Source organism: Apteryx mantelli, chromosome 14 (assembly GCF_036417845.1).
Source record: "Apteryx mantelli isolate bAptMan1 chromosome 14, bAptMan1.hap1, whole genome shotgun sequence".
Taxonomy (NCBI): domain Eukaryota; kingdom Metazoa; phylum Chordata; class Aves; order Apterygiformes; family Apterygidae; genus Apteryx; species Apteryx mantelli.
The window spans coordinates 18,280,955-18,308,317 of NC_089991.1; the positions used below are offsets into that span (position 1 = coordinate 18,280,955).

General features: G+C 42.4%; 1 protein-coding gene across 4 annotated transcripts in view; it reads right to left on the reverse strand.

Moving 5' to 3' along the window:
- Nucleotides 1-27,363, reverse strand: part of SLIT3 (slit guidance ligand 3) — a 517,687-nt gene that overhangs the window by 75,532 nt on the left and 414,792 nt on the right. For all 4 annotated transcript variants that reach the window (XM_067304842.1, XM_067304843.1, XM_067304841.1 and 1 more), the window contains 8 exons: nucleotides 26,134-26,297; nucleotides 23,704-23,836; nucleotides 14,771-14,839; nucleotides 13,514-13,585; nucleotides 13,254-13,325; nucleotides 9,711-9,782; nucleotides 4,848-5,011; nucleotides 1,320-1,444 (listed from right to left, as the gene is read on the reverse strand). In XM_067304842.1, the coding sequence (XP_067160943.1) occupies nucleotides 1,320-1,444; nucleotides 4,848-5,011; nucleotides 9,711-9,782; nucleotides 13,254-13,325; nucleotides 13,514-13,585; nucleotides 14,771-14,839; nucleotides 23,704-23,836; nucleotides 26,134-26,297 (871 nt within the window). The remainder of the gene's footprint in view (nucleotides 1-1,319; nucleotides 1,445-4,847; nucleotides 5,012-9,710; nucleotides 9,783-13,253; nucleotides 13,326-13,513; nucleotides 13,586-14,770; nucleotides 14,840-23,703; nucleotides 23,837-26,133; nucleotides 26,298-27,363) is intronic.

Below are 27,363 nucleotides of genomic sequence, written 5' to 3' on the forward strand. Positions count from 1 at the left end.
AGGATTTTCAAAAATGGGAGAAAATCACCAAAGGTTTTTCCAGTCATGTAGGAGAATTACTATTATTCTTGGGTAATAGGCATGGGGGTGCTGGGGTGAAACAGAAGAAATAAGCTTTACATCTTTCATCTTCCAGTGTTTCAGGGATCCACCACAATTACTCTGTCACCATCTGGGATGTATCCCAGGCAAACAGAGAAGGGAAATGGTGTTATCATCAGCTCCAACTAATTCCTAAATCCTACCTGGAATGTAAGACATGGATACTTGTGCTCACTTCCCACGTGTATGTTTTTCCTTGCCCTCCCTTTTTTTTTTTTTCTATACTTCTTATTACTCTGTTTGATGAGCATCTGCTTTAACTGACCGAGACTCTGAAAGAAATGTCCAGTGAGGCAAATAAAATCACAGTCTACAGGATGCAACCCCCTTCTTTGGCCTTGCCATCCTACCCCTGTCCTGTCAACAGGTCATATGCCTCATTTATTACTTATCCCTCAGCTACTGGCTACTGAACTAGGCTTCCAGTTATATCAACTCTGAAACAAAGTCTTGGTAGCCTTAAGCTCTCATGACACAATGTTAACTATGGAAGCTATACACACATCAGTACTCAAGAAATTGTATTACCCCATGACAAGATTTTCCAGTCTCCTACCTAGGAATGGACATTACGTGTTCACAACACTTAACGTCTACAGAATTTCAGATGACTCTACAGACATTATTGCTCAGATGTCAGAGGCAGCTGAATCTGTGGTACTGTCTCTGATCAATTATCATCTTTCTGCTAATCAGTCTGTGCAAATGGATGTAAGCTAGCAGGCATCAGAACATGCTGATGCTTTGGATTAAACTGGTCTTAAGTTCTAGTCTGAATTGCCTTCCCTTTGGCCTGGCAGCTTATGAAACAGTTATTTTCATGCTGGTGAAAGAAAAGAAATGAAAAGAAAGATAAAATCAACTTGCCGTTTCATAAGGAACTTTCTACATTATAGAATCACAGAATAGCTAAGGGGGGGAGGCACCTCTGGAGATCGTCTAGTCCAACCCCCTGCTCAAAGCAGGGTCAGCTAGAGAAGGTGGCTCAGGATGCATCTCTATAGTCATGGCTCAGAGAGAAAGAAATACCTTTGCTGTTACACAGGATAAAAATTTGTAGCTGAGTGCAGTTGAAAGGTCACACACAATCTGCTTGAGTAAGATATCTGTTGAGCTCAGCTGCCTGTAAAATTGACTCCTCACGGTACAACAATTAAGAAAACAGAAGGCATGGGGAATACTTTATTACTTTTCATGTAGTGCAGTTGTAGTCTTACCTTGAAGCCAAAAGGGCAAGTGCACTGATAAAACTCCACTGGATCATTGCTGCACGTCCCATTGTTCTTACACGGGTTGGAGAGGCAAGGGTTGCACTTGGACACAACATTGATATCTACCGGCTCTGGAAAGGCAAAATATGGTGTATTAATACAGAACTGGATTACAACATTAATACTTGATGGTACTTCCACATACATTTTTTTCGAGCGCAGTATTCTCCCTATGCTGGCACAAATGCACATGCTGCTGGTGGAACTTTATACGACATCACTGAATTCCCAGGGATTAGAGAGATTTTAAGTACTTAAATCAAGTGCTGGCCAACACTCAATGATGCTTATATTCTCATCTGAACATACAAACATCAGCTCTGAAAAAACATCCTGGAAATCTCCAGAGAATGGGCTTATATGTATGGTTTTCAGCAATTTCTCCTTCTGCCAGTGCAGGAAATTCTGCAATAGCAATCCCTAGGGAACAATAATAATGACATTTCTACGGCTGGTAACAAGAATGAAAGTGCAGATGCAACAGCAGAAATGAAAAACATGCACAAGAAAGATTTAGCTAGAGGTTTATGGAAATGTATAGGTGCAAAATGTTCTACCATCCTTTATTTGAACTGATTTGAATTTTTAAAATTTATTTCCCTCTTGTTCTACCCAGAAGAGAGATTATCAACATTCACGTACTTGGAGAAAATGCAACAAAGATAAATATGCAAATATTTTAATTTATGTAGGTAAATACGCACATCCGTATTTAAATCATTTAGTAAACCACGTTTTTGAACTCAGCTCTTCCAAAGAGGTAGTGATATTTGCGAGCCAGACCAAAACAATACCAAGTGTATCTGGGGTACCAAATCAATTAATATTATATCGCTGGGTTGTTACAGAAAGCTAATTCAAACAGTTATATTTACAATAAAGAAAATGTTGATTCTGAAGTGAAAAAGTTTCAAATATTAAAGACCTAATGGCTTTTACAAGTCAAAAATAAAACCAAACACTTTACAAGGGGTTAAACTGTATCAGGCAGTAAAGCCCTTAAAATAATTTTATTTCATAAAAAAAAATACATTTTAAAATATCTTAAAACTGGTCCTGTGCTGATCAGAAGTGGGCACAGACCTTCCAATATTGAATGCTACATGATAAGCAGGAGGAGACTGCAAAACACCCTGGAAGTGAAGCCAAGAAGCTTCTAGTTGATGTGAGAGAAGAGGTGGAGCTGTGGAGGGTTACCAAAACCAGGGATGCCAAGATCTCTTCCTGTCAAGGATTTGCTTTTGGCAGTCCTATATGAGACTTCATTATTAACTTTGAATACTTACACAGCACCTATTGGGGGGTAAGAATATCACAGAAATGAATATCAAGGAGCCTCTGTTGAAAAAAGCCTACAACCTAGAGGCCACATCCTGATCCCATACTGACGGCAGTGTCATTAAGAGTGCCACCACGCAGTTCATTGCAGCATGAAAAACAGGAAATATCAAGGAAAAATACACAAAAAGTAACAAATCCAAAAAATAAAAGACCGTTGTCTTCCTCTTCTATCTTTGGGTTTTACATCTAACTAAATGTCATGCATGTTTTAACATGTAGTTAGGACAGCAAGAGGAAATAACATCTGACTTTCTGCCACCAACGGCGGGTGGAGAGCAACACACTGGAGCTACTTTTCTCTTGGTCCTCCTGCGATATACACAGGTATATTCTGCTGCTTGAGGAGCACAAGAGACAGACACCAGTGCGGCTCTTCTGCTGGATTTAGAGGTCACTAAGCCAGAATGTTTTCTATTATTTATTTATTTTATACTACACACATGTACATTTTCCATTTATTCCTATGGCATAGATCACAGCTAATCAATGTGGGAGCTAATAAGAGCAGTGTTAGTTCCTAGCACTTAAGTAGTTCATTACTTTGCCCTTGGGGATTTGATTTATAAATCCATACAGCAAAATGCCCTCAGCCCAGCACATTCCTTTCCACTACTGCATAACTAGGAGGGCAATTTAATAAAAAGCAGAGCTGACTTTGCATGACTTGCACATTGCATACTTCTGTTTTCTTGGCTCTGCTGAGACATAACCTTCTGCTCAGTCACAGGCCAAAAACATAATTTTAGTAAAAAGAAGTTTAAGTCTTGTTTTTTTCTTTTCCTAATGTACAAGTAACCGGAGGTCACAGAGGTATCTGTGCGCTCCCTCTAGACAAGCCGGCTAGGTGCTGCTTACAGCAGGGCCTGGGCGGCACGCAGCACGGCAGGGCTCACTTCTGCACCACGGACCCAGGCTTTCGGCAGGGTTTTTCAGCCCATGTTGAGCTCTGTGCCAGCATCACCTGAGCTAGGATTAAATCTCCGCAGGCTGACGCACAGACGTACCCTCAGCGTCACCCTGCGGAGAGTGCCACGCTGCTGCTGGCAGAGGCGAGGAGGGGCCAGCGCTGTCCCTGTGCCGCACAGGGGCATCGCTGACCACTCTGATAAGTTTCGAGATTGGTATTTCAAAATAACTAAGTTATAATATACTTGAAAGGCTAGAAAACTCAGCTCGAGCTTGGAAACGTGTGTTTTAAACCCATCTCAACACCATCTTCTGTTTGTTCTGCAGTTTAATCCCAGCCTCTACGAAATCACCCTGCCAAGCAGTGCTGTAAGCATGGCGCTCCGAGACAAGTGAGAACAGGCTTTGTGCCTCATTTCCATTTCTAAGAACGACTACTGACCCTTCTTTTGATCTATACATGATCTTCACACATTTGCCAGTAACCTAAGCAAATCTCCAACAACTCTCCTTTTACGATAACAATATACAGGTATATGCTAATCCACATTCCATAATATGCTACTTATTTATCCCCAGGCAAGCAAATACCTTATCACTTGTCTAGCCGCTCTATAACACAGCATGTTTCTGTCTATTACTATCCCACACTGTTAATAGCTGCACCTCAAGCCTCTCCTGAATGTATGCTATATTCTCATATAAAACATTTTCCGTAACATACAGGTTCTGCTACAGAGCTGAAGAGGATATACGGGTGTTTGTGGATCTTCAAATGAAAATGTACTTTTGGTAAATATCCGCTTTACACTAGAATTCTGTTTCTCAGTTTTCGAGTGTATGTGCATAACAACAACAGTGCTCCACATTTTAAAGTAACCATTACTCAACCAAAGTTTTTTGGGGTAGGTAGAAGGCCAAAAACAATTTATTTGATTGAATAATCTATAACGACATCCTATACGCTAGCTTGCCATTATATAACACGGTGCTACCGACAGGAATACGGACTCCTCTGAGGTTTGCTGTTTTCCCTTACAGCGGTGCAGTAAACTCCAGTCTGCAGAGGAAAACTTGCAAATGTGACTTGAATGCAACCTGATGGCTCGGAAACGAAAGCCAAACCCACCTCCTCTGAAATTCCCTTGAAAACCAAGCAGCTGGCCACGATAGGGCGCACAAGGGCAGCAAAGGCGCCCTGCCGAGCGGCTCCGCGCCCGTGCCTACCTTTGCACTGGAAGTGGTGGGTCGGCGTGGTGAGCAGCAGCCTGTCGGCCATGGGGTCCGGGCCGCTGCAGCGCGCGATCCCCGGCTCCTTGTAGCCTGCCTTCACCCACTCGGAGAGCCAGCGCAGGCTGCAGTCGCAGTGCAAAGGGTTGGTGCCCAGAGCCCTTGAGGGGTGGAAAACATTTAACAGCGGTTATTTCGCCTTGCGAGCAAAGGTAACGTCCCCAACCTCATCGGGGCATGTTTTATTCTGCACTTTTACGAGAATGCCTTATTCCAAAATGTGGGAGAGAAACCCACTGAATGGTCAAAAAGTGACTCAGAAAGATCTCCTCCAGCATTCCTTTTCCTTTCCTTTCTTCCCATCATTACTTGGGGACATTGGATAAATATCTAACAACAAATTACGTTTTCAAACAAGTATGTTTGAGCAAGATCAAGAGCCTCTCATGTTTTCATCAAATTTACTGGGTTGGTTCTTTAACTATTTGGCCTTCGTGGGCGTATTCTAACAGCGAATGTTATTAGGTTGGATATGGTGACTCATGTTAAGGTCCTCTGGCTGGATGAATCATGTGCACAGAAGAGACCTCTGCTTTCAAAACTGAAACCTGATGTCTGTTAAGTCTGTTTATGGGCTTTGAAAACACATTTGCCGGTTAACCCATCCCTTGAGTGAGTCCATATGGTTGCAATAGATGCATTTAAATAGTATAATTATAATTCACATAACTTTGTCATTATTCATGGAGCTCTATCCAAAAAGAAAACACTTGCCTATCTGCCTTAAATTTAGGTGCTGTCTTGACTGATTTAGACTCAGTTTTCTGATAGGGAAAGTGTCTTTTGAGGGAATTAGTCACTTATGAACAAAGTCCACACTTGAGAAAAGGCTGTTTACAAACAATTTTTGAAAGTGTGAAGAAATGCACATTGGAAGTCTGCATTTATTCTTCTGAAAGTAACTGTAATGCTTCAGTTGTGCAACACGAATTGCAATGGAGAGACAATTAACTAAATAGTTAAAAGACAAGCACAGAGAAGAGAGATTACAGAAAAACAGTAATTCAGATTGGGTTTTAGACTTCACTATTACTGCATATGTTAAAAACTATTTTTAGGATGGTATTTTAAACTCGAGCTTCTTTCAAATAAAAATATCAGACAGGATATTGAGATAGACACCTCGCTAAATTTGTTGATACATTTCCATTGGAGTAACTAATGAAACCACTGTGCCCTCAACAGATTCATAATGAGAGTTCATAGGTTCAAACCCCATCCAGGGCTCATTCATCAAAATTAAATGTGTACTGCAGCACAGTATTAAAAAATATCCATCCATTCTTTCTGCAAATCCATTGCTTACAACAGAAAAAAACCCTGCTGGGTTGACCTTGTGATCACGTAACCATGATCAACCACTTGTCTGAGGGCAACCAAAATGCAACAGTGAAAGTTGGACTCAGAAATTACCTTTAACATGGAGCAACTGCAATTTATAAAACGGGAGGGGGAGGACAAGGGAAGACTAGCTACCATGTTAGTTACACTTCATAAAGTACTTTGGAAATAAAGCTGCTCTATAGGTGCTAGAAATGCTTGGCAATAACATTGCTGTACAGTTGCAGAAATTATCACATGTATCTTTTTCTTCTTTCCATGTTTAGGAACTATAGTGAATTCTTGTATTTTAACTCACATGTTCTGTCACACACTCTATTTCTCTGTCTGTTATAGCAAAATATTTCCTGGAGGTAAAAAAAAATCTTGTGCTGTAATGAAATACCAGCACCAGCATTTTCAAAATGCAGTGCGGGTATTTCCTTCCCTTCAGCCTTCAGACACTTTTTTTCCCCCCTTTTTTTGAAACAACTTACAACAAGGCTAATTAAAATAACTCTACTCACGATAACATGGAGGTATAAAGAGCTGGGAGGGGACAGCTTATTTTTATAGGTGACTGAACACAAGTTTGAGTACAGAAGAGACGATTCAGCAGGATTAGGAATCGGAGCCGTTTATTGAAAACCTGCCCGAGAGAAACACGTGCCGCAGGCAGCCCGCGCGTCCCCAGGGTGCTGGCGAAGGCCGCGGCGCGCAGCGGCCCGGCCCGGCCCGCCGCGGAGCAGCGCTGGCCGCGCGCAGGTCCCGTGGGCGCCGCGCGCAGGTCCCGAGCCCGCTGCGCCCGCCCCACAGGCGTAGGCTGCCTCGTAAGTACGAATACGGCTGATCCTTCGGCAGCGCTCGAATATCAGTGTCCGCGCCCTGCACTAAACGAGTTGGCCAAGCAGATGATTACGTGATTCAAGTAAATAAAATGGTAAATAGGAGACAGAAAGGGTATGTGCATATCATTTAGAAGCCTTCCTCTGTCTTCAGTGAGACATATCTGTAAAACAGTTTGTTATAATAGCTACATTAAGACGATATGATGTTTACAATGTAAAGGAAGTTTGGAGAATATTTTCTCCTGGGCTTTAAACAGCTCTGGAAAAAGTGATCAAAATATCTAGATCTCAAGTTTTGTTCTTCCAGTTACAAACCATTTTACAGCTATTACAAAGACTTTGACTAAAAACAATAGCTTTGTCTATGCTGAAAAAATATTTCTTTAAAATTCTAATGGTTCATTTGACCCGATGTAACTCGAACTGATGCAGAAGGCCCAGGCTGCTCCCCCTGATCAGCACCCGGCTGCTCAGCATTCCCCAGCCACAGTATCCGTCCTGCCCTTCGCCACACAGCTGGCAAATTTAACACAAAATTAGGTTCCCCTAATTAGGTACGTGTCTGATGAGTCGCAAATTTTTGTATCATTTTCAAAATTATTCCAAGCCCATGCTTTCTCCCAGAAAATCCATATCTCGGGAAGAGCTCAAAAAGAATTTATTTTCAATTATGTATGACTTCTTTTCAATAACCGCAGCTTTTTCTGGCATGTAAAGAGCTTAGAAACTAGCAAGATCATTGCGGTTGCTAAAAGTTTCAGATGATCACATTGCATCCTCCTTAAAGAAACTGGAGAGCACAGTTGCACTGTAAAATTCAATTGTTCAACTGTGCAAATTACACCCCAGACAGGTCTTATTTATTTTATGGATCCTATTTATTACTGTTCATTTGAGCTTTGTGTATTTTACATTTCTGGCAGCACATACATCTAAACAGATAGACTGCAGTGATTGTGTTGGGCCAAAGGGATTTTTATCACTCCCTAAGGTGAGCAGTTTACCCAGGAAAATCATGTCTGCACTTCATTTAAAGTAAACCCCGAGGAAAATCCAAACAAATGGGCCATGATATGTTTATCTCTGGAGCTCTAAAAATACCCTCAGAAGCCAGTTTCCCAATATGGAAGTGTCACTGCACTTCCCTGCGCAGACACAGGGCTTCGACTCAGTTAGACTGTCACTCCAAAACAACATGCAAAATGAATTTACTATACTGGGAGCACTGCGAAGAAATAAATATCGTGCAAAACATTTTGTCTGACTTAGATAACAAGGTGCAAGCTTGAAACTGAGAGATGGTTATGTCTCAGTTTAAAATTCGTATAGGTAGAAGTTGAAATTTCCTAAGTTGTTCGTATGATTTCTGTTCCCACCAATCTGAGATATCTTCATGTTTCATCGTTGAGGGAAAACCGAGGCAGAAAGGTGTTACACAGACATCACAGACCAAGGACACTTACTAAAACATAACTGATCTTGAATGCTAGAAATATTCCAAGAAATTTGTTGAATTTTAATATGTTCTAACCAGAAATGAGTTTGAGTCCAAAGAAAATGCTGTAATCAAGAACTAGGGCTGACACTTGAAAGTCAAGATAACAGTATAAAGTGTTCCAGCTGTGGCATATAAGGGCATGTTGAAACAGAGATATAAAACCTATGTTAAACGTGCACGTGCACACACCTCTATGCACGCGTGTCCCAATGTGTGTGTATACATCTACATAAACTCTTGTGCAGGAGGGCAGCATCAGAGCAGAAAGTATTTTCTGAATCTGTCAGTCACTATTGTCTTGTGAAACCGGTCACTTCACAAACTGACTGAGACATACCCAACCCTCTGCTTATTTGAGGACAGTGACCACGAAACAGGACATGCAAAATTACTTTTCCTCTACATCTATTGTCTAATAATATGCAGTATCACACATTATCTCAATGAACAAACTTTTCTTTTCCTGTATTTTGGCACTGACTGTTGCACTTCTGGTTTGCGTTGTAACAGTTGCTATTTGTCTTTACATGTCTTTCATCCACTAAACTGCATTTAAAAATATCCTGTACCTCCATCAACAGAATAGTCATTTTGTGAAGTTCCTGAAACTTTTAATTTTTGTAAATTATGGAATGAAGTATTAATGCTGTGAAATGACCAACTTCCATATGATTAAATATGTATATGTCTGAGGCAGTGATTCATCTACAAGTTCACATACCGACAACATTTCAGTACGCAAAACATATGACACTTATTAAGCACAGAATCACATTTGCTGATTATTTGCTCTTTGTGGGAGGTTTCCTGTCTCCCTCGCGGACCATAACATGCCCTGCATTTCATGTAGACAAGGCTGAAAGAAAGCCTTGAACACAAAGTGCACAGAAGAGGAAACTGTCACATTTGCTCACTTGGTTTTCCTTAAGAAAACATTTTGGTAACTCATAACAACAGGTTCTTGTATTTATTTTACTTCCTTTGAACAGATGCTGTCTGGATAAGAGCAGCATAATATAGAAAGAGAGCCGGACAAATGGGATAACTGCACAATTTTAAATTTCTATCAATCAGCGCTGTTACAGAAATCTAAAACTGGCCATCAGAGAGCTGGATCCAGGAACGAGTACTTACAGGTGGGAGAGGGAGACCAGGTCACCGAAGGACCCTTCGGGCAGGCTGGCGATGGCGTTCCCGTGCAGCGTCCTGGAGCGGGGAGAAGCACCACGTTACCAACACGCGGACCAACGGGCGGACGGCACTGCCCGCGCCTCCATGCTCTGCTACTTCCACATGCAATGATGATAAGATCCAAATTGCTGGCGACTAATGTTTTAAATTAAAAAGGTGACATACTATTTATGCTATTAAAACCATAACGATGCCAAGCAGCCCCTCCTATGCAGACCCGTGTGCCTTTGCAGAATCCCATCAGCCAGAAACAAAAAGAAAACAGAAGAGGGAAAATAGGAAAGGTGACAGTTAAATCAAAAACTGACTTCAGAGAGACCCTAGGAGAGAGCAAGGCTCCATGAGGGCAAATACTTCTAGGTACTCGATTGGCTAAATATCAGAAAGAGCAGTGGCGTGAATTCAGGAGAGGGGAATCGCTTTTTGTAGAGCACTGGGTAACAAAATACTTGAATTCTTTAAAAAAAAAAAATCTATTCTTTTCTGCGTGTAGCATCACTAACCCACGACTTTGTACTCAGACAAGGAAATGAACTAAACATGTCCATTTTTTTCATCAGCTGTTCCCAAGCGCTGCGTTCTAGCCCGTTGTCTCACACCATTTGGTTACGACAGTCGCCACGGGGACGCTCTCGTAGGAAACAACGCTCACAGTGACCACAGGTCTGGCTGAGCAGTCGGGGGCCGGGGTCTGGCCAGGGCAAACACCTACAGCAAGCCCTGAGGGACGCCAGTCCCTGCAGACCTGAGCACGGCTCGGCTGTCGGAGCAAGCGGGGAGCTCGCTGTACCAACACAGCAGCGCTCGCAACAGCAGGGTCTTTCACAGATTTACTGGGAAACTACGGGTAGTCATTCTGTGATGCAAAAAAAAAAAAAAAAAACCACTTAGGTCATTTCGGCGCAACAACCAACACCGAAAGAATATTGCAAAAACTGGTTCCAAAGTTGTGTCAGAAGAGTATTGCAGTAGCTTTGCCACCACAGGCAGTACCGCGTTTGGGGGAGCTCTGAACTACCACTGTGTCTCATTGCATAAATGCGAGCTCCTGAACCGCAGTATATATCCATTAATTTTCAGGAAAACTAAGAATGTTTAATGTTAGTAGAATATTTTATAGTTCATTTTATCGGGTTTTCATGAATATAACATGGAAAATCGTCTAGTGATCTGAAAAAATACTTCTATTTCTGGACTTTCTTTCCTAGTTAAATCAGACCCAAATGTCAGAAGTTATAACATTTTCACACAATAAAAATAATCTTTAAAATAATCAGTTCAGGCCAGCCAGGGAGTTATAACGTTTATAATTGCTTTGTGTCTATTTCAGTTTTTCCAAACTCTATCTACATTTAGCTTCTCGAAAGACCATTTTTGAACAAGAAAATCATAGTTTTTCACTGCAATAGTTTTGGTGGAAAAATCTACTGATATCAACTTTTGCTCATTAAAAAAGATTCTGAAGACATTATGTTAAAACAGCTCCCTGGCACACTTCAGCTACCATTATGGACAAGCCATGCTAAGATTAAATGCCTAATTGTGTAAACACTGATACATATACAGGCTCAAACTTAAACATGTTGACTCTGCCCTCTCTGCAGTTGGGCTTGTGCTGAAACTGAGTTAATATATGCAAGTGTGAGACACAGAGGGCAGATTCAGAGATTCATGCAATTACATCATCCATTCGTGGTTATTCTGATTTTCAAATACCAATCTACTTTATTTATGATTAATGGACAAAAAGTGAAGAGAATGGAAGGAATCTGGAAGACACAGAAGCAGGTGTGAGAAGAATCGGTTACCTTCCAAGGCAAGCACAGCCAAAGGTAACGAGATCTCTATGTTCGTTTTATTAAAATAAATTGAAAATGTGGAAATTGTTTTGCTGATGTTTCTCCTTTAAATCCTCCTGAGAATATGGATAATAAAATAACTGACAATAACAGATTGCACACTGTCACTTGGAAGCCCATTTTCCCCCTGGAGAATTGATTTTTAATAACAACGTGGATGACATGTGGCAAAAGTTGTAGCTGATACCAGTTTTGTGGGCCATAATAAATGCAATCAGTCTGGAGGCTTCCAAATGCATGGAGCAGAGACGGAGATTCCCACCCAGGCTTCATTTCCCTTGTGCGGCTCTGCACAAGCCAGGGAGGGCTTCTCCCTTGAAGGAGGAAGTTTTTTTCAAATCTGTTTAGCAGATCATTTAAGAAAGCCAAAAAAATAACAGTTGATACTTAAAGTACTGCCCTTTACTTCTGTCCATACATGGCCTGCAAGAGCAGAAGTGAAAAGACAAATTGTAACTATTGGAAAGAGCAAGACAGGGTATCTCAACACTCTAATTCAAGGTAGAGATTCCCAAACTAGCTTTCATCAAGCTAGCGTGCATATCAGAAGCAGGCCAGAAGAGAGCTCCATATGGAATAATTTATTTGGCCAAGAAATAGAATTCATCTGTGGCTGAATTTCAGGACTTATGTAACAGTTCAGATGCGACCATCCTAGTGGGCTAGAAACCAGAGTCCCAAGCCAAACTTAAATCAACATATCCAAATCACATATCTTTCTTGGTTTTAATAACAAAAATTGGGGATTCTAAACTGTCCTATAAATTAGGAGGCTGAAACCTAGGTACCTATTTTACCGCTCAAACCACAGTGAAGAGTTTGGCTGAATGGTGTGTCTTATTACTCTAAGGTGTTACAAAGAAGAGGACTTGCAGGGGAGATTGTGAGCAAAGTGCTCAACCCAGGAAGCTGCAGAAAGCAGCTATGTGGGAAAGAAAGCCTGGAGAAAAGGAGCTCCACAGATGGAAACCACAGGTGGTCATCTGCAAGCATGCTCACATCTCTGTCACCATTAGGTGAAATTTCCTTCACTACTTAAAGACCCTGGAGGCATCTCAGCATCAGTGGTGCAAAGCCACTGGCGTGACTAACTCGTTGTTCTAGTGTGCGGACTTCTAACTTGCTTCTATTCAGACTGCATTCTTCTTTTACGTAAAAACTTGCCTGGAGCAATCTAAGTAGAAAGAAAATATTCTAAAAATTCACAAGTTTACAGTGAAGACGCTCTTGCTGAAGCATCCAATGGAAAGTTAACTCTAAAACATGATCTGTTTTTACAGATAAATATCCTTCCCCATGGTGTGCCCAAACACTGTTCAAGCAGAAAAGACAGACTATATGCAGTCTCTTGGCAGCCTGCTTTCGCGATAGTTCTCGTCCCTGAACTATCGGAGCAAAGTCATTCATCTTGCAAGGATATAATTGCTTTTTTCCAAAGTTTAGCATTCACCTGCTCTAGTCATTACCAGACATATTGCACCTAAGTACAAGTACATTGAAGCTAATTGTGTGAAAATATTTACGGCTACTGAATCAAGTGAAAGCCATCTGCTCATTAAAGCCCTCCCTGCCATCAACAGCATTCGAATGAGCCGCAACGCAGTGCCATCGCAGAGGTGGTACTCACAACACGCGGAGAGACCTGAGCCCGTTGAAGGCGTGGACCGGAATGCACCGAAGCCTGTTGTAACTCAGGATCCTAGCACAGCGAGAGACACAAGTCACAAGGCAACACCTTCTCTGAGTATTTCATTACTAATTCAACTGAGAAGCAGCACGGAAAGCCATGAGCTTTTATCAGGTACGAGGTATATAACCATTGCTTAACACCTAAGATTGGGAACTGAAAGGCAACTAAGGCTGATGTCAAAACTTGGGGCTACTCACAGTGTCGACAGCTGAGTCATGTTGCTGAAGGTGTAATTGGCCAGTACGCTTATGCTGTTGTTGCTCAAATCACTGAAAAAATACACACAGAAAATGTTGCTTATATGAATGACTTAAGAAATAAATCATTTTTAAACAGTAAATTGCACCTGCACAGCAAACTGCTTGAAGCAATTGAAAAGTCAAATATTGTCAATTGACATAATTTTTTCTAACCAACTTTGAACAAATGCTAAAAGCAAATCACATCAGAATATTTTCTCAGAAGAAGCTTAGGACTTCTCAGTAAAACATATTTCTGGTATACAGCACCCAAAAATCAGTGGATATCAGCAAAACTTTCAGAGGAGGAGGATAAATTAATAGATGATACAACCATGGGTAAATATTTGCTGGAGCAGGCTGCTCTGCAATTTATTACAAGTATATTATTTCCATATACTCTTCACATTCACAGCTACCGGAACAAAGCTGTGTAAAAAGAATGGTCTCTTTGGCATAAATTGACTGAATAAAAGATGGGAAAAGCGTTTGCTTTGGCTCAACTAGAAACAAAAGATACTTCATCTTTCAATTCAAAAGAGTAATTAAGGCTCAAACAGAACACTTTATTTCGTTGTTGCTTTTCCATGCAAAATAAAATCAGAGATGTTTCCAAATAAAACACTGTTTTAAAACAGAGGATCCAGGATGTTTTTTGTCTGAGGTTCTTCTGCCCATTTGACTTGAGCATCTACAGCTGATTCAAACGGCAGTTGACAATTTATGTAAATAGTTCAGCCAGTAAATTTCACCACGATGTATTTTCGGGATTAATTTACTGAACGGAGCCTAGCTGTTTCTCTATCCGTATGCCTGCTCATAGAAGAAACAGTTATGCAAATTTTCATCATCTTAATATTATAAACATTGCTTCAGCTAGATGAAATTAATGCTGTCTCCTCTGCTAACGACCTTTACAGCCGTGCAGTGATAAATCCGGGGAAGGAGGCAGTGGCAGCCCGCGTGATGCGCCGGTGCCCTTGCAGCGGCCGGGAGCTCCTGCAGGGAAGTGGCTCCGCTGCTCCGTATCGCTCCAGGGAGGGCTCTCCGTGGGCAGCACAGGGAAGCGGCTCCGCTGCAGCTGAAATCACGTGTGGGAAATACTCTCCTCCCGCTCCCAGGACAGGGTGCACACTAAGGCTTTATGGTCCACCTACGACGCAGGGCAGGAGTCGTCATCTAATTATCCTGACACTAAACCCATGCGTTTCTTACATCAGAGTCAGGTGTCGGAACGCCGATAGCCCCTTAGGTACAGCAGTCAGATGGTTTCCTTCCAGGTATCTGCAAAAAGTCACATTCGAAAATTAGCCAAACATGTCAACAAGAACTTCTGTCAGCTCACAATGCACCATGAATGAAGAAACGACAAATTGAAGTCACTCACTAAGAAAACTGCCTTTGATGCATTGCTTTGAAACTGTAACAGTCTCCCCTTTATAAATGAATTCTCCCGCACGCAAAGCATGACAGCAGCTTACTGATGTTTTTGTTCAAGACTTGGAAGCGAATAAAGGCTCTCGAGCCTACAGCAAATATAAACCACCACTTGATTCTTCCAAGACAACAACAGAAGAAGCAATGGGAAAAAAATGTTATGGTTTTTGCCCTTGGCTAAGGTTAGGTGTAAGTGAAGTTTCTACAAGGACTCCAAGTGCTAACTGACCCCACCAGCAAAGCTGCTGACGTGCGAGTGCGAGGCCCTTGGTGGGGCCAGCCCTGGGACAGGAGCAGCGCTGCTGGGGCTTCATCTCACAAAAAGTCTCACTTATTCCAAATGTCAACGCCGATCCCACGTCCGTTACAGCAGTTCCTAGCGAGGCACATCAGCCCTCCCCACCTTTCCTTTGAAACCTGCACTGGTGCACGAAGGAAGCTTCCAAGGCACAAACTGAAGGTCCAAGTTCTCTTGGATACACCCATCTCCCACAAGCACTAAGCGTATTTAATAGAACAGCTTGTATTTGCAGGGTGAAGTAGTTTGAAGCACCATTAAACAATAAGGAATCTCTAAACAGCAATACTGATAAATATAAATAAGAAACAATGTCTATAACTACGTTAAAATACATTTTTATTAATTTAAATTATTAAATCAATAAACATTTTATTAACATATTTATTAGAGTAAAATGCTATTTTTTTTAATATGATGTTATTTTGTTGACGAGTTTGGGGAGATTGGAAAGTCCTGACCCTTCCCCATATTACTGGCCCTTGCTTTCGCCTCCTTCACTCCTCCCTTTAGGATCCCTGGAGGGAGAATGAAGGATCCCCTGCACCCCTCACACCCCAAACTGCCGAGCAACGTGGAAAAGCAGCTTCCGATCCATAAAGACAGTTCAGCTGGGAAATAAAATTTCCCAGTTTGCTCTAAACCTTCCCACTGTGTGGCTGTGAAAGGTAGATCTTCTGCAGGAGCAACGGATCACACCGAGACCCCAACCATTGGACAGACGCGCTGAGCATCCTCTGTCGACTCAGACACAGGACGGCTGATGCCTTTTAGGATTATTGTATGTCCTCCTTTTTCTGGAATATAGTACCTGCATTTTGCAGGTCTGTTCCACTGAAGACGTGCAAACGCTCAGTGATTAAGGGAAGAGCATTGAACAGATGTAAAACTTCCCAAAAGCTTGCCCAAAAGACAACACAGGCACGCAAGGCGCAACAGCTGACATGCGGGAGCATCAGGGCATCGGTCTTTTCCTGTTTATCATGAAGTAACACAGACAGAGCTGGAGTTATTTGCCTTGACCTTGGTTTGGGGGGATCTGCCATAATGACGTGCCTGCAAAGGATGCGGAGCGCCGCAGTGCCAGGCCGCTGGTCTGCGTGAGCCTCCAGAAACCTGCCGGAGGCCGTTTCGAACCGGGAACTGACCCCAACCTGCTCAGACACCACCGCGAGGCAGAAGGGCTGCTCCCTCCCGAGGAGGGGGGAAAGAGGAAAAGATATCTCCCTTCCTTGCAAGACGCTTTGGGGGGGGGGGGGGGTTCCTAAGGTGGATGTGGATCACTGCCAGGAGCGCAGCCCACAGGCACCAGCACCCTTCAGGGGCTGCCTCCGCTGCTGCAAATATATCCAATAAGCACGTTAGCGTTTGTATCCCACACGTAGAGTTCCCTTTTCTTTGGCAACAGACCTCCTTACCCTGCACTGACTGTAGCAAACAGCAATAATGATAGGTTATTATCGTGCTGTATGTTCCCTCTCTGCATAAACTGTTACAACACAGAGATTTTCGTGTAAACTAAATCCAATAAAGTTTTCCCACAAACTGTATTTTTATTTTATTTAAAAATAAAAACTATAAACACTACCAGGATTACTTACATAATACACTGTTGAATGCCACATTTTACTCCACTTCCCCCTCTCCCATTTCAACATAATGCCCTCTCACCATTTTGTGCTGCTTCAGCTCTTTTCTACTAAACTACTCCAAGAAGAATTTCCCATAAGATATTAGACACCGGAATCTAACAACAATAAAATGGAAAATCTTCCCTCTGAGATGAGTAAAGAGGAAAGCTGCCATTCCTCCCGCCCCCCCAGCCTCCTGGCCATCCAGCCGGCACGTGAGCAGGATCCTGCAAAGACGTCGGAGCAGACGGTGGAGCCGATCCTGCTCCAGCTAGGATTAGGTTCGACAAGGGGGACTAGAGGTTTTTTGAATTTTTATCCAAAGGCAAAATCCTTCCTCAATGAAAACCTGTTGAACAGTTTAATCTCTCCAGGCACAGAAATCACGCATCAAGTGATGGTGTTATATAGTAAACGGTTAACCCTTGCAAGGGAGTGATGGCCTCTCTGCTGACGTAGGTCACCACAAGCTAGAGCATGGATTTACACCTCATTTACACTCACATTTACACCTCAGCATGGATATTCAAATTCAATAAGTATAAAGTAGCTTGTTCCCTTTTGACTACATTTGGTATAAATTATTTTGAAAATGAAGTGACTTGGTGTAGTGCAAATTCACACTCTAAATTTTTAGGTGGAAGATCCCCAGAATAAAACTGCATATATTACTATTTGAACGGAGCAACTCATGTCTAATTTCCACGGCAATGGGCTGTGATGGATGCAGCAAATTCCTGGGAGTCTGCTCCTTGCTTTCATCCCAGAGAGCCTGCAAAACCTAAACTCACGCATGTGAGTAGGGTAATGTTCCAGTGTTTATTCCAAATGTAAGGAAATGAAAAGCAGGTCATGTATTACACATCTGGAAGCTAGCCGTGATTTTCAGTTCAGAAAGGAGCCTCAGCTCCTGCAATGTGTTGAAATCTGCAGGAATATATTTTCAGGATATTTTCTTGTTGATCCCAATAGGAAACAGACTGCAATTGAAACAAACTGCTGTTGGCTAGCCAAGGGCTTTTCTCCCTTTTTTGCTCTCAGGTGCAATCAAAAGTTGCAAGTGTACGTTTTACTCTAATGCTCCACTATTCAGACCAACCCGGCCGTGCAGGCCCCTGCAGCGAAACCCTGACAGAAGACCTGCTTGTACAGCGCTGGCAATTATCCCGTAAACAATTTGATGGCTATAGTAATGTGTTTGCAGAAAGTGGCAATATTACACCAGCGCTATATTTTGTGAACAAAACAAATTTTACTCTGAAAATTTGCTGATTATATACTTTTTATGGATGCATTAGAACAATTCACCGCTGTTTAAGCTTCTACCACATTACACAAAGAACAGCAATGTTTCCTAAGAAAAGGCATTAATTTTGAAAGTGTATTTAAGTGCAATTAGTATGAAATAACCAGAGCTTTTTGTACGCAACAGTATGCCAAGAGGCAGGAGGCTCTGGCCGGGGGCTGCAGGACAGCGAGGGGGACGCGGCACAGACGCCGTGGCAGCAGCTCCGTAGCAGCACGGGTTCAAGAAGGGCTGGGGGCACTAAAAAGGGGCTGCAAGCTGGACCCAGCAAATAACAGAATATATCCCTGAGGAGGAAGGGGCAGAGCCCAGTTACAAAACTGTATGTGCATGTTTGTGTGTATATATACACACATACAATGCGGTGATCTAACTATGGCAAAAGCTATGGGAAAAAACCTCAAGAATAATGCAGAAGATTGATTCTATTTTTAATTTTTCCCAATGCTTAGTGGAGAAAGATGATGTACAAGGCATCTGGTATGTGAAGAAACTGTGGTATGAATGAGAAGATGCATTTCTAATTCTAACATCCCAAGTTAAGCTATTAATATACAGACAGTCAGAGTCAAGAGTGGGTGTCAGCCGTCTTAATATAGATGGGCTGACTAGTACCCAAAACAACCTCCTTTGCTTCCCCAAGTCTCTAGACTCTGCAGTTTAATGTATCAGATTGGAAATTGTTCTTTACCCTATGAACGCTGCTGGGAATCCTGAGTGTCAACAAGGACTTGCAACCATCAGGTAATTACCAGAGCCAAAAAAATTTTTAAAAAGCAAACAAATGAACAAACAAACAGAAACATGTGTCGTGTTCTCATAAAATGCCCCCACCCAGCTTCGGGGAAAGGCTGTCCCAGAGCTCGCCCGGCACAAGAGACTGAAGAGAGAAATCAGTTCTCAGGCAGTAACAGAAAAGGCATAAAGCCTGTCCTTTAATTTCTTTAAATATTTTGTATAGAATGTTTAAGAAAAAAAGATATTTGCCAATTTTATGTAGCTCTAAAATCAAGTTATAGTCAAAACATTTTTACGCAGATAGCCAGTACACTGGCGCTCTGAGGCGAGTTTCGTTTCCTAATAAAGGTCGCCTCAAAGAGAGTTGGACTGTGAAACACAAAACATACCAGCAAAATAGGAATTTTTAGAGCTTTAGTTACAGTTTCTTGAGAAGATACAAAATTTGAGTATGGATCTATGTACAAATCTGGATCTTGAATCTTCTTAGGTTCTGGCAAATTTGGGCTCAGGATTTTGCTGTGCTTGCATTTCGGAGCGCGACCTACAGCAGCGACACGCAGGAACCTGCCTGTGTGTGCGAGAGAAGCGGAGGCCCCGAAGTTAAGTTCACCTTTACTCGCTGTCAGTGCTGAAGGCAGCTTTCCGATAAGCACTCAAACTTCATCCGTCACTCAAGACTCGCTTTGATACTATCGACCTATTTCCCTTTTCCAAACTGTCAGATCTGAAGCACAGATTTGACTCCTCTCTTTCAGCTGTAGCTCAAACATCCTTCTACAGACTGACCCATTCTCCCAAATGGAACAGTTTCCCTGTTACAGTGAATTAGGCAGCTGTAAAGCCTTTTACGACGCAGGACCGCCTAAGCCTAAGCTTTGAGCTAAACCGTTTCTCTCCTTTCTTACCAAAGGAAAATTCGCTGCAGCCTGTGTTCAGGGTTAGTGCGCGAAGCAGTGCCGACTCCCAGGCGAGCAAAGGCATCTGCATCCCGAAGCAGATGATTTTTATCAGATATCTCACTTCAGCGTTATCCCTTTGATCAACAGCAATATAGGAACATGGAAAGATCGCACTAGACTGTCAGGATAGTCTACACGTACCGTAGCTAACTGCTGAGAGCGTACGTCATTGCAGCAATCTGGTGGGCCCGGGTCGAGGCACTGCTTTGCCACAAGGCACGAGCGCCTTGCACGGTGGAGTAAAGAACCCCACGCAGACGCGGCAGCGAACGCTCTGGAAGGCAGAAGCGATCGCCAGAATGATCTTGGCGACTGGAGAAGGCAGCGACGGGCAGCAGCTGGGGCGGGGGAAGGAGAGCTAAGGGGCAGCCGGACGGGATCCCTCTGCTGACGGGCAGGTCGGCTGCTTGCAAAACGGCTCTGCCAACAGGTCGTGGAAGAGCACGCAGGCTAAATGAACTAACCGGAGCAAAACCCCCCAGGAGAGGGGACACCGCAAAGGCCAGGTGGGACATCCACAGCTGGAGGTCGCCAGTGGGAGATAGGAGGCTTGGGAGGAGAGAAAGAGAAATGACAAAACTAAATGAAAATATTAATGTATATTAATATAAATGGAAAGCAAAATAATCACTAAAAATGATGTATGGACACATGTTTTTCTAATAACCCCATCACTGCTATCAGATAGCTCAGTGTCATGACAACATTTGGAGTCTAGAGACGACATGATTAGTATATATTTATTCTAAAATACACCATGCTCATTATGTTACAACTTATACACACACTGTCAACATAACTGCCTCCAACTTTTTCCCCAGTGCAAATTATTATTTGCTGTAGGTCCATAAAAACAGCTGGATGTTGTCAGATAAGACTTGATTAGAAATAGACCACAGTTTTGTGGAAAAAAAAGAAAATGCTGGCCCTTGCACACTGAAGTAACATGTTAAAGGAAAAAGAGCATGGGAATCGTAGTCAGATTTAAAAAAAGAAGAGAAGGAAAGCCTAGGACGCTAAGCAGGAGTGAGGCTAAGCTGCAGACTAGCTCATTGCATGAGTATTTTACTTCTAAACGTCTGGACTAGAAAACTGATTATGTTCAAAGAACCGAGGCTTCTCATCAGAGCAAGTAAACAGTGGGAAAAAGTGTAGGCAGGACACAAATATACAGCAAAGGAATTTGAAAGAAATAACATTTCCCTTTTCCAGGAAGCTGAAAGAAGGCTTGTCCATGGCAACAGGGTTTTGTGAAAGAATTGCTAGGAAATAGAAATTTCTTACATTATTATCCCTCTAAAAAGCCAGGACACTTGGTCATCTTTTCAACCTTATTCTACATGGAAGCCTTTCCTGCTGGGTAGTCCCTCCTCCCAAAGGTTGTGCAAACCAGACTCGTCACGCCGCCTGTCATTCCCAGCTCTGAACACGAAGGAGATCACAGCTTTCCAGTGTTTGTCTATAAAACACATGCAGAACAGAAACTCAGGAAGAAAGTTGGAAGGCATGAGCCTAAGTCTCCAGTCCACCATGCCATAAAACATTGCTGGCGACCTTTCTGCAGGACTTGGGTACAGTGAAGCTCTACCCAGTGGAGGGTAGCACTGTCTCTACGTGCCTGTGCAAGAGGTATGTTCAGTTTGGCACGCTGTTATTTAATATCTGTTACAATGAAAGAATTCCCGTTTTAAGGCTATTTCAAGATCTCTGAAAGAATTTAAAAGAACTTCTGAGAAGGCCATATTCAGCCTTAACAGATTGGTCTCTCTAGATACATGGCAATGCTTTTTCTTAAACTATGTTGTGTTTTTGTACAACTGCAGTTAATGTGCCTTGTAAACGAGCACTTCAATAATGGTAATTTATAAATGCCAGACTGGAGCATTCATAAAAATCCCACGAAACCGCTGCCCTGCATGGCCACTCCGGCCTCGCGCAGAGAGAGCGCCGTGGTGATGAGGACAGGAGGATCTTTATACCCGTGTCCCCTTTTTACCCCTTTGTGAAATCTCTGTCCTCTGATGCAACTGGGGACCTAGATGATAGAATCTTCTAGATTATGAGCAACATCTTCAACACAATCTGGAAGCAGAGGAAAAGCAAGTAAGACTGATTTTCTCTTTTTCATTTCAGTCTTGTCACAGTTTTCAGAAACACATGAAAATTTTTGCTCTGGTACCTGAAGCTCATCATCTGGTACAGACACAAATAAGGAGCTCAGTTTATGTTGGTGGAAAGACAGAAGAGTGAGATCAGGACTGAATTTGGAGACAGCTGGGACAGATTCAAGGTTGTATTTGCAGGACATGAGAAATTTGGAGCCAGCCAGTCCACGGCTGACTGTGTTCAGCTGACACATTTCTGGATTCGAAGCAGAAAGCCCAACAAGAGGCTGGCACAGCCAAGCGGCTCCTACTGAAGAAGACAGTCATGTAAATTCCTATGAACTCAAACTGCTCACTTCCAGCCTGCTGCCTCATTTGCCAAGAAAGAGCTTAAGAAATATAGCAGTTTTCAAGAATGTGAGATTAATTTCACTCCTTTCCTGAAAGTTATGTCGTCAGTGTATCAGATAGTATCGGTACACTGAATATGTGAAATTTAAACATAAAGATTCCTTCGTGTGGCAGCGGAAATCAAAGTAACATCTGTGATATCTTACTGTTGGCAAATCACATTTGAAAGCAATAATGAGACCTGAACAGGAACAGGGCAGAAACAACCTTGCAGTCTTTATCATTCATGGTAATGTAAAGGCTGAAGCTTGGCTTTTAATTCAAACCACTATTAACCATGCCCTGATTAACAGTGGTCCCAAGGATGTATTCATTTATGCAAAATATCCATGTTACTTTGAATTCCCACACATGCTTTCAGTCCACTCCTCATTAAACAGCAAAGCCTTGCATTTGACTGCAGCCTTCGTAATAACAGTGCAAAGCCCCTTCCACTGTGAAGGGAGTATCTCATTCATCAGGTACCTCACTGCTAATTAGAGCAACGCAGAAGCAGATTTTCATTCATTAGGAAACTCACTGAACACACCAACTCAACCAGCTAATACAAAAATGTCCTTCGGATTGTAACGACTTTCAGTAACAACTCATCTGGGATAGACTTGAAAAAGGACCTAAAGGGAAAAGCGCTGTATTTCTATTGTCAACTGTTTAAGCCAAGCAGTTCCCCCACTGCATTTTCTTTCCATGGAAAGAACCAAAACCCAGTATAAATTCATTGCAAGTGGTAGCAGAAAAGAAGACTGGAAAGATGGTTCTCAACTCAAACAAGTTTACTTTACAATTTAATCTAATTATCCATTATTTTAGCCATTTCATGAGGTTTGGAGAAAAGAATCCACTGTTTGTTTCCACCGCTGGCTTGCCTTTTTTTTGCTTTTTTTTTTCTCTCCTCAGAGGATAATTAACTTACGTATGTGTAAGTCAGGAATGTATTTCCATCACCCCTTCAAACTGCCCCTTGTGAACTCAGGCTGCTCAGCCCCACCAAAGGATCGTTCAGTACTAACATATGCATTTGTTCCCCGTGCACAGAATCAATGGGTGCAAGGACTCTCTTGCCATTGCAGAGCAATGCATTCAGTCAAGGGAGGAAGAAGTATGAAGATCACAACAGTGAAGACACAGGGAAAGCACCAAAGCACCAGTCGCTGGAATTTTGCCTGCAATCAAAGGCAAACCGCCCAGGGCCCTACGAAGCCTCCCGCCACATCACTTTATGAACTTTGCAGGAAAGAAGCTATGTAAAACGTCACTTACAGCTCGGTCACATCTTTGGGAATTCCTTTGGGCAAGACACGCAGCCCTTTGTTGCTGCAGCGCACCACCGAATCCAGGCAGGTACACTGCGGGGGACAGGGCGGAGAGAGCGAGCAGCTGCTCTCGTCGTTGCCTGCGGAGGAGAGCACCCGGCGTTAGGGAAGGAAATCAGCTTTACAGCCCAGAGTGAGGCACTTCAGAGGTAACCGCTTGCAAGGACCAAAAAGGGGCATCCTGGAATCTATAACAACCAGCACAATATTTTAAATTAACTCCCAATACTCAGTATCTACCTGATGATGCAGGTTCTTCAGGCAACAAGCAGCATGTTGGACTTGCAACACAAAAATTGGATATTAATATTTTCAAAGAAATAATTTTATCCAAGTGGAATCTACTTCTGCATAATTTTACAAATTACAGTAAATGAGTTAGGTAAATCCCAAAACCACCCCAACCCTCTGGATGCACTAGCTGAAATGGAGAACTTTACCGGAATATTACCCTTCAACTGGTCTACATAGATGACATTCACCATCTACTTTGCGTTACAAAGATTTTTTTAAATAAAGTTTTCAGCTGTTAATTTTGTATCTTTTAATGTCAGCCTGGCACTTCATTTACCATTGGAATTGAAAAACTTCATTGCTTTTGATGAGGATAACCAGGCAAACAACAAGCTAAGCAGCATACTTCAAACTGCTGGTGATCCATCTGTGCACACACAAAAATATCAACAGTCTCCAAAAATGGATTTGCAGTTCCATAAACAGCAGATTAAATCTCGTAATTGAAGAACAACAGGGTTTGTGTAGAAGAAACCAAGTCTTTGAAGTTGAGAGCATTAAAGCATGGATTTTCCCCCAAAACAACAGACTTTGCAAAACATAAGGCAAATGCAGCATCACGCTGCACGTGAAAGGAAAGCGTCAGTGGTGGCTCCCGTCGGTGGCGGTGGAAGGCTGCACGCCAACGCCTGCGGGCCCGGGCAGCCCCAGCGCCGAGGCACAGCGCTGCCTCCTGGAGCACGCCGCCACCCGTTCGCCAGGGGCCTGCTTTTTTTTAAAAAAAAAAAAAAACTGATGCAAGGACTAATTGAGACAGATCTGCTTCTTCCTCCTCTCTGCTGGATATACGCAAGAGCACTGAGACTATGGAACAGGACTGGAACTGCTGCTGCAAGATAAAAGAGTTACCCAGAAATGCCTGGCTGGGAACCTTTGTATGCAGAGTGACGGAGAAGCACAGCCAGCCTACAGAAGAACAGGGAAGATCTTTTTCCTTCCTCTCCCCAGCTGAACTGTACTACTAGAAACAAAATTCAAAGCCCTTCACAAACGTGCTGAAGAAGCGACTTTCTCTAGCATATTTGATTTCCCTCTGTATTCTGTGTTTTACATGCTGCCACCAGCTACCTTTCATTCGTGACGGCTGTCTGCGTGACTGTACGACACAGAAAGCTGCTAAGTGTGCAATGTTATTTTGTTGACCAGGATATTTTTTTCCCAAACTAAAAGCCAGTTGTTCTTTAATGACTAAACGTGGGTCCCGAGAGCCCTGAGCCCAAGCGCCTGGGCCTGCTGCCAGGCTGCTGGATTAGGACAGGAATTCCCTTCCGCGCTAAGTAGGAAATTCCCACCGCTCCTACGGTCTCTTTGGAGGGATGACAACCTGCAGCTCCAGCATATCGAGGTTTAACGGGCAACCACAGCCTACGAGTCAAAGCAGCAGTGGATTCATGAGTTTTTCTCTGTATGATGATCTCTAAATTCTGCTTGATCAGAAGAGAGAACAAGGGTTTTGCCTGGAGATTGCAAACCCTATCAAATGTTGCATCACACATTTCTCAGTGTTTTCCATCCTCCTTCCTAATGGAGGAAATTTCTACAGATTTTTTGTTTGTTTTGTTGTTGCTCTTTTTTTTTTACCTATATGGACACTACAAAGAATTAAGCATCACAGAGTCATTTCACATGGTATCTATTTTTTTTTCTCTATATTTATCCCTGCTACTGCTGAAATTGAACAATCTCCAAAATCTAAGACTTTCCAAACAAGCATCATTTCCACTGGCTTCAAAGAATTTTAACCAGTTCTATGAATAAGGAAGTGGGAGGAAGGGCCAGGATTATATCAGGATTATACAATGCGGAACATTTATCTACGAGCATATATGGCCAGGGACAGGCTGGCAAGGTTTAAGGAAAAACATTATTCTTATATTTAGGTGCAGATGGCAGAAGTGCAGAAGCTGGAAATCAAGAATAAAAATGAACTTCTGATAGGGAACGATGATCTTCAGCTCTGGATAGCTGTCTTCCTCACCACTAAGCTGAAAAGTTCACTATGCAGCATTAATTGATAGGCAGGGAGGCCTTCACAGAGATGTCGACATTATCATAAATGCCAAATCTGATTGGATTTGCTTACCATCACAGGTGAAGTCCTGGGCATCCACATCTTGGATTGGAATATCCTTTAAGAAAAAAGGTTTCAAGCAGCGTGGATTTCCACTGACAATTCTCTTCTTCCTCAGCCATTTTCCCAGCCAAGCCAAGTGGCAGTTACAGTTAAAGGAGTTAGCCAGCAAATTACTGAAATGGAACAAGACATAATCGCATTGAACATGAACATACAGAAATACTTAAATAACTATGGAAAGACTATGGGTTCCAAGCCCAACCTCCTTCCTGCCATCTGTTTCAGTGAGATCCTGCTCTGTTCTACAGATTAGGCATTTTCTACACAGATTTTATACTGCGATTATGGTTGTAATTACTCTCTCTATATATGTATATATATTTTTATATATATATTTATATTTATTTATTTTTATATATACACACACACACATATATATAGATATACACACACACATATATAAACCAAAATACTTACTGCTCAGATTCCTTCTTTAGACATAGTTATACCAGCAGCAGGGCTGTGTTTATGGTGTATTTCAACTCAAGCTACAGCTCATAGTCAAGTCGAAACTCACCTCACACATTACACCCACATATCCATGACCTTAAGTGTGATCCCTCAGGGAATACCATGGATAAAGTTTAGCCCCACTATACAGAAATAGTAAGGATAGCACACTGTATATGTATACAAATATATGTATATACGTACACACACACACACAAATATATATATTCTTTTGACGCATGAGGCAGCACTTGAGCAGTATGTAGGCTTGAGCCACTTCTCATCCAGCTTTCTCAGGTCAGTACATCTGCAGTGAAAAGCACACGACCCACTGGCCTTTGAATTTTGTGAAGCCTGCATCCAATCTTGCTACAGCTCCCGAAATACCTTGCAAATGCAGCTGCAGCCTAGCCGAGGCACTGCGGTGGGCAGGACCCAAAGTAGCCATTCGATAGCCTCCCTGCGAGGGAGGGGTTCTTAGCGTAGCTTAGGCTAGCAGTTTTTAGGAAAGGACAGCTCTATCCACCCTGTCATCAACCAGTGAAAACACAGAGGTTATAGCAATTTCTCAGTGTAGTACCTGTATCATACACAAAGTCAGTACAGAGAAAATATTGTTCATTTGTATTTCTTAATAGCTTGTGATCCTTGGAATGAAAGGAGTGTAAGGTGACACTTCTTTTAAGCAATCATCCTTCTAAGCTAACTAGAATAAGAGCTGAGGGTCTT